This window comes from Oxyura jamaicensis, chromosome Z, assembly GCF_011077185.1.
Source record: "Oxyura jamaicensis isolate SHBP4307 breed ruddy duck chromosome Z, BPBGC_Ojam_1.0, whole genome shotgun sequence".
In the NCBI taxonomy this organism is placed as follows: domain Eukaryota; kingdom Metazoa; phylum Chordata; class Aves; order Anseriformes; family Anatidae; genus Oxyura; species Oxyura jamaicensis.
In genome coordinates this window covers 75670410-75678396 of record NC_048926.1, presented here as the reverse complement: position 1 = coordinate 75678396, position 7987 = coordinate 75670410, and the positions used below count along the sequence as shown (strand labels likewise).

Sequence of the window (7987 nt, the reverse complement as noted above, 5' to 3'; positions counted from 1 at the left end):
CTCCATCACTGCACCGGTACCCATGGGAGAAAGTCTTTGTGTGCTCAGATTTATTTATACTGGCTGCAGGCGCCAACAGCAGGCACGTTCCACATCCCTGTGAAAGGAAGATTACTAGTTTGGGGGGAAATTGTATCAGGATGTGACATGTCTGCTCAAGGAAAACAAAAACAGGTGGTCTCACCAAGCTCTGAAATTACACTGAAGCTGCACTGGAGAGCACTTGTTATCTATTCATCAAACCTAGCCTTAAAGACAGGTGAAGGCTGTATTTCCAAACAGCTCTGAAATTTCCCAGTCTGTATGATAACCTGAAAAAGGATCACATGTATATTAAAGGAGTCCTATAATACCTTTATTATAATGGTAGTATCCCCATTTCACAGATATGAAAGCAGACATAGACGGCTCAGCAGTTAAACTTTGAGAACGAATTTCCTTTTCTCAGCTTTGAATCAGTTTGTGCATGTTCCGATTTCTGGCTCAGTTGTTTCTACACTTACAGATAACTTGAAGGAGGACCACAGTTGTTAAGTGTCCACAGAAATACAGCACCTCAATTTCAGGATTGTCAGGCTGAGGTGCCAGGGTCCGTACGCAGCAGTACAAGCACTCCAGGTTGGATCTGGGTGCTGGTTCAGGTCGTTCTGGTGAGGATACATGGGTTGTAGGTGTGGGTACCTCTGTCCTGGACCTTCTGTCCCAGTCAGCCTATTCAAAATGGACTTCGGACTTACCTGTGCTGGCTAAGAAGAGGGTAAGGAACAAAAAATGATTCCTCAAACCCTACAGCCTACATGGTATCTCCACACATTGCTCACTAATGACAGCTTGAACTCAAAGTGTCTACAGAGGACCAGAAAAGCTGACATGAGTAAGTCACAACCACCTCCTACCAACAGCACGTGTACACATGTATACATTTATCTGTGTACACACAAGCCCTTCCTCACACACATTCGTGCCTTGTTTGGCAGCTAAGGCCAGCTACCAGCTGACGTGATCATCGAGTAAGACCTGCTTCACTGATTATGAGCTCCTGGCTATTGCATTCCAGATACAAGATTAAGACAGGAGCTTTAGCGTCGTAACTATTCAAAAGGATTTACCATCTTAATTCCTCTTTCAGTGATACAGAGAGTATTCACTAATCTTAAAAATCTCTCAACAGCTTGTCCTCAGTAGTGCTGCTTCTATCCAATTTAAGGATGAATCCGGATACTTTTGTGAGAGTCCCAGCCTGAAAAATAAGATGAGGGAGCACAGTGAAAAACAAGTACCAGCTGAAAATAAAATCTTTTTTTTTTTTTTTCTGTGAAACATCATAAATGTATGATGATAAATGGAAAATAATTTCACTGATACAGAGACATGGCTCAGCTCAGAAATTTAGGAAATCTTGGAAGGAGGCAAAAGTGCCACATATCTATCAAAAAACTTGTGAGCCACTAGTATCACTGACATACTAGTAGCCCTAATCCATGTTTCCTTCTAAATAAGTTTAAAATAAATAAGGCACAGAGAGTCTTCCTCATTCTGCCTTGAATCCAAGAAAATGTCCTGTGGTCCGTGTCGACAAATGTATCTTTAATTTTACTTTCCATTTGTATGCTCCACGGTACTACCTATTTTAAAGGGGAAGTGCTTTTCCAGTCCACTGTTTCACGAAGAGGGGAAAGGTAGATGTTAATTTGCTCAGAAATAAGTTTGTTTTTTTTTTGCAGACAACCAAGAGAACATGTAACACCAAACCACTAACATAGATTAAACCAATATAAATCAGTGAAAATACGCTGACTTCCTCACTATATAGTACTGGTACATGCTGACAGTAATTCACGAACCAGCAGTCATCACCTGAAATACTAGTAGAAGCAAAGAACACAAAAGTCTTTCCTTACCTCTTGGCACTTGTTGATAATATTAAGCATTTGATCCAATTGTTAAAAATGTTTCTTTTGTGAGCTTCAAGAATAAATAGACGTGGTATCTGAATATACGTGGTATCTAAAAAGCAATGAGATTTACTGAAAGCAAAGAAGTCATCATAAGCACTTATTTCATTTGGGTGAAGAATTATGGTGAAACATCCAACTCTGCAATGACATTTCTACAAAGTTTACAAAGAAATCTTTACAATTGAGCCTTGTATGCAGTAGTCTTATCAAGGACATGATTAGATGAGCTTTGGTTGACAAATCACCGTGTCCATATGCCTGCTTTATGTTGAAATCAAACATGCCAGCAAAGCCTGATCAGCCAAACCTTACACTTCAGCTACCTATAAATACAAAGCTGGCAAAGAGTGAACAAAGGATCATGGGCAAAGACCAAATTCTGTTTTATGGAACACACAAGTTTACATCGAACACCACAAATGCATCTAATGAACTTCCTGAAGGACAAACCCAACAACAAGTTAACAGTTCTGTTTACATCTTCTAAGATGAGCTATGGTAGGCTGAAAGTGGCTAATACTTCAAGAAAGATTAAACTGCTGTTTATCATCACGATTTCCCCATCTGGCACTACTTTTCTGCTGGGGATTACTCTTCATGCAAAGCCTCTCCTGTGATGATAAAACACCTATCACTTGGTTAATTTCTTAGCATGATGGTAGTTCAAACATTTCTGCTGAAAAACATATATCAGCCAAGGAGAAGACAGAGAAGATCTCCCTGTGGTTTTTGTTTGTTTGCTCGTTTTTGTTTGTTTGTTTGTTTGAAGAGGTTGTTTTTGTTTTTATCTGGCCTTTTTATTTATTTATTTATTTATTTATTTATTTATTTATTTGCTCTAACTTACAGAACAGGTAGTTAAGAAAGCAGCTGGCAATTATATTCAGTGCAAGGGTTCACAGTTTTGTGAGGTTTGTGAAGGAAAGAATCACAGAGACTGGCAGGTAAACCAATCAGTATTCCCAGCTTTCCACACATCCCCAAAGGTGTCACCACAGTCCAGCAAAGCCCTCTGTCAAAGAGGATGATTACATAAATGTTGATGGAGGCCTAGAAATGACAGCTGCTCTGCCTGATGCTGCAGTGATGATGTACGCATGCAATGAATGAGACCACAGACATAATTTTAAACTAGGATAATTTATCTTTTTGGAGAGCATCTCCTCAGGCCAACAATGACACAATTTATTTTCAACACAGTTTACCTTCAGATGACATATTAGGTCACCATGAACAGAGCAGCTTTTTACAGTAATATGCCTCAAACAAAGCATGAGGTATAAGTCCCTGTACGAGATACTGGCAGTTACCCCATGATTCCAGGTTTTTTACTTTAAGACATGCAGTCTTAATCTCTGGCTCAAGTATAGTCACAACAGACTGACCCCTGAAACGCAGTGTAAGCATGGACATAAAACTAGTCTTAAAACATGGAAAAAGCTTGTCTCAGATCCAGCAGAATAACCTCTTTAGCTAAATAATTTGCCCACAGGCTTTTCAGCCTTCATCTATACCACACAGGCTCAGGCTGTGATGCTGAAAAAATGTTACCACACAGACCTCTTCTTGCCTCCCTTCTATGCCTATCACCCTTCAAAGGATCCCACCCTACCCCAAGATATCTCCACAGAGAGCGGTGTCCCTGCTGCAGTTGGTCTCTAGGGATGGAGACTGGCAGACCTGCTGAGAATAGCAAACAGCTCAGCCTGTTACAATGACGATCCATCACGGTGAAAGGAGGTCCCAAAATTTGTACAACCCCACTCCCCCAGCAATGTCATAGTGCCTATTTTGTTTGCTTGACGCCCAGCAGTTGTTTGTGAACTTGTTGCCACTGATGTGGCAGAGCCGCAAGCTGTTGGGCTGCAGCCCTCCAGGCCCAAACCTGCAGCGCTGGTGCAGGAGACAACAAGAGTTGTAGTCTCCCCCCAACCCCTGCGAGCTTGGGTTCCCCAGTAACATCTCTGGAGAAAAGGTTGATGATGGAGCTCCAAGCCTCAGAGAGGTGTGTGAAACAGCAAGCTCGAGGTGCCGGAGCAGATGCCAACCCAAGCCATGTGGATGGTAACAGCATGGCAGACTGGGGGTGTAGTCACCCTTGCTCGGCCTCATCGTTGTTTCCCGGAAACCTGACAGCAGTTTTCAGCAACCTGGCAGCTGCTTCGTGCTCGGAAAATGATGGAGCACTGGTGTCTGGCTGCAGACCGATGGGTCGCGTTTTGGTGGCACTCCTGGAGCTCACTTCACCACTGTCAGAGCATCCCGTTGGCCTGGTGCGAGGGCAAAAAGGAGAGACCAATATCCTAAGCGAGTATAGACCAAGATCATAAATTCCCTTTGTGCAAGCCAGTGTACTAATGGACACTGTAACTTGATCATTTTTGAATGCCTGTTTCACAATGAATGCTTTTTATATACAAATATATAATCTGCATACTACTAACCACACCTGCACAAACATTCAAAGTACACCCGAGCATTTATCTTCGGGTTTGGATCAAACAAGCAAAACTTGAAGATACATGGCCAAATGACCAAAAACTGTCCTAACTATCCCAAAGTCTACAGAAGTTTTAAAAGAAAGGGGAAAACCTATGGTGTCATCATCTAAAACTGCATCTTTCATAGTTCTTAACATGAATTAGTGAATATTTGTACACCAAGTACCAGTTTGTTTCCTTACATTCAATTTTATTTATTCATCAATTTCCTTCCTAGTCAGCTTTTAAATCTTAACGCTCCTAAAGCGAGGTTGTAACATTTTTGCAACTTTTATTTCCCAATTCTTACAGCTACCAAATCTGGGCTGCATTTTCCAAAGTAGAACCGCACTTTCTAAAGATTGTTTTTTTTGTTGTTGTTGTTTGTTTTTGTTTTTTTGTTTTGTTTTGTTTTGTTTTAGTGGTAGCCTGTTTGCCCCTGAAACCATTAAACTATTGCAGTATTTTGTTGTTTTTAATTTTTTAAAATCTGTGCAGATTGAATGTAAAAGTACAAGGAAAACCATTGCAGGATTCTGTTGCATTTTTAAAAGTCAGTGCAGACTGAATGTGAAAGGACACGGAAAACAGACATTTTCTATTTTAGTTGTAAACAGGGGTTGTGTTAATGAAGAACACTTGGGTGTAACGACCGCCCGTTCGCAGCGATCCCCAACTGGGACGTTTGCGAGCTTTAAATTTGGGCAGCGGGATGCCTGAGAAGCGGCAGGTGCACGCACAAGGCCACATTCTGACCATTTTTTACGTTAAAACCTCTCGTTTTCACAACTCCCCTCCCCCACCCGCCCCTCACGCCGCCATTACGCGGCGCCGCCAGGCGGGGGCAGCCCGCCTGACTCCCCGTCAGGCCCCCACACGCGGCCGCCTCAGCGGTGCCGGGCGGCAGCTGCCGGCCCCGCAGTCAGGCGCGGCGCGGGCAGCCCGCGGGGGCCTCGCGGGCGGGTGTAGGCGGCGCGGCGCGGGGGAGCCGCTTCCTTTTGCGCTCGGCAGCCGCGGAGGAAGGATGGGTGAGCGCGGCGGGGCCGGCGCAGGCCGCGAGGGGCAGGGGGGCTCGGGCTGAGGCGGTCGACGGTCGGCAGGGGGAGGAAGGGGGAAGCCTGCGGCGTCCCCCCTGCGCTGCCCCGCGGGCTCGCAGCCGGCTGCGGGCCGCCGGGGTCGAGCGGCGGCGGCGCCGCCATTTCGTGGCGCGTGGGGCCGGGAGTGGCAAGGCCCCGTCCCCCTCCTCAGCTCTCTCTGGTTTCATTCCGCAGGGAAGTGCCGTGGGCTCCGCACCGCCAGGAAGCTGCGCAGCCACCGCCGCGACCAGAAGTGGCACGACAAGCAGTACAAGAAGGCGCACCTGGGCACGGCGCTGAAGGCCAACCCCTTCGGCGGCGCCTCGCACGCCAAGGGCATCGTCCTGGAGAAAGTGTGGGTGTTTTGGGGGGGAACCGGCTCCCGCTTACTGCATTTCTTATATTTTACAAACTTATTTTGTCGTTGGGACGCCAAATTTCAGTTCATTGCTTGGATGCACCACGTTGAAAACATGCTTTATTTTTCTGAGTGGTAATGGCTGCTAAAAATTTTCTCGTACACCTATCAATTTTTTATTATATTCTGCTTATATGTAACGGGGAAAATAGCTCTATTTATCAACTAAATAATTTAATTTAGGGTTTCCTTGATTATTTTTTTTTTGGACAAGAGGGGAATTGTATGTGTGTGCCTGTTCAAAATGGTCAGCAGGCCTCAAACATCACTTGTCTTATGAACTTGAAAGCTTTCTTAGGATGCTGCCAGGACTCTTTTCCAGACCTTTATTTGCTGATATTTCTAGGAGATTGAGTTTTTACTCAACTTAGGACCTAATTAAGTTTTTAGGTATTATACACCTCTAAGCAGATGATTAAAAGCTTTTTGCTCCAAAATGAAGCTTGAACTTATTGCAAAGCTACAGATTAATTTTGTGGTATAACATGTATCTGATGGTCATCAATTTTAATGTATTTTCATGTGCTTCGGTTTCAGTGGAGTAGAAGCTAAACAGCCCAACTCTGCCATCAGGAAATGCGTAAGAGTCCAACTGATCAAGAATGGCAAAAAAATAACAGCCTTCGTTCCTAACGATGGTTGCCTGAACTTCATTGAGGTGAGCAGTTCTCAAGAATCTAACCTGTAAAGTTGTATATTGACAGATACAGGGGATGGTTAGGCAAGGATTCATGTCATTCTGAACTATATTAATGTAGCTGCAGAGGGAGACAAACACCAGAGATGTTTTTGTATTTCCAGTCTGCAATCTGCTTTGCTAATCCGTTAGCAAAGCCAGTTCTCAGCACTCTTGCTGCAAGCTAAATGAAGTCTTGGCTTAAATTTCCCCTCAAAACACTGAAGGTGATAATAGTCTGTATACTTGTCAATACCCATCAGTATTTCCAGCCTTTACTTACAAAGTCTTTGCTGTGGCTGAAATTTAATGCACATTAGCTCAGAAGCATGCGCAGGCTAAGTGTTTATAGCTTTGTAACTGCATGGTTTTTCATTGCAGGAAAACGATGAAGTGCTGGTTGCTGGTTTCGGTCGGAAGGGTCATGCTGTTGGTGACATTCCTGGAGTTCGCTTCAAGGTTGTCAAAGTAGCCAACGTTTCTCTTTTGGCCTTGTACAAGGGCAAGAAAGAGAGACCCCGATCATAAACTGAAGTTAACTTGCCAAGAATAACAATAAATTTTTTTGATTGGAAAAACTTCTCTGCTTATTATTTAAGGTTTACATTTTTTTAGTGTGGTATTTGCAAGTAATAAATGCTTTGCTGTTAAATTACGAGAAAGCCAGAGCATCTCTATGGTCAGTGGGGGTGAACTCAATAACAACTTGCACTTCCAAATTTACTCTTCTCTGGAAGAGCTGAGACAGCTGTTCGACAAGAACTTCAGAGATTTACTTCATAGAATGAAAGTGTGTGTGTTCGGGGCTCTGGACCACCCCCAATTGCTAGCACCTTCATGAAGGCTTCTTGAGCTGAAAGACTAGAGCAGTAACTGTCCTGCTGTCAGGGTGGGTTGATAGACGCCTCTGAGGCCTTTGTCCCTTTCTAAGGCTGTCATGAAGGTGGCCCCATTAAATAAAATTTTTGAGTTAATGCTGCTACGTGTGCAGGCATGTACAGATTCTGAAGCTTGGGTCTGACTATGGCATGCAACTGTCTGGGGGTCTGGCCTAAAGATGTAGGCTGCATTATAGAAGAAAGAAAATGTCTCCAGTTTTTGTTCCACAGCCTAGACATCATCTGGGGTTGGAGGTCTGTAAGAGTATCAAAAAGGCAAGTGGCGTGTGATCCTGACACACGTGGTCCAATACAGAGCTGATGAGTACACGTGTGCCAAGCAAAGGTGGTGTCTGCCAGCTGCAGTTTCTAGTTGTGTCAGAGCTGATACTACAGATTCTGAAACTCCTTGCCTGAGCTGAGATACGATGTGTTGTGGTGGGTTAGCTCCTTTGGTCTCACAGCCATCGCGATTGTAATGAAGCTGTATCATGAATCAAG

The 7987-nt window shown here is 44.0% G+C and overlaps 1 protein-coding gene across 1 annotated transcript; it reads left to right on the top strand.

Annotated features, from left to right (window-relative positions):
- The first annotated feature begins 5316 nt into the window (after window positions 1-5316).
- Window positions 5317-7186, top strand: RPS23 (ribosomal protein S23). Its single transcript, XM_035310656.1, has 4 exons — window positions 5317-5466; window positions 5710-5869; window positions 6470-6590; window positions 6990-7186. The coding sequence occupies exons 1-4, from the start codon at window positions 5463-5465 to the stop codon at window positions 7134-7136; spliced, it is 432 nt and encodes a 143-aa protein (XP_035166547.1). The 5' UTR covers window positions 5317-5462; the 3' UTR covers window positions 7137-7186.
- Window positions 7187-7987: the final 801 nt, after the last annotated feature.

Bases quoted from the DNA above. Each gene is read 5' to 3' on its own strand.
- RPS23 (XM_035310656.1), top strand. The intron at 5,870-6,469 runs GTGGGTGTTTTG...CTTCGGTTTCAG, and splicing joins GGCATCGTCCTGGAGAAAGT to TGGAGTAGAAGCTAAACAGC. The intron at 6,591-6,989 runs GTGAGCAGTTCT...TTTTCATTGCAG, and splicing joins GTTGCCTGAACTTCATTGAG to GAAAACGATGAAGTGCTGGT.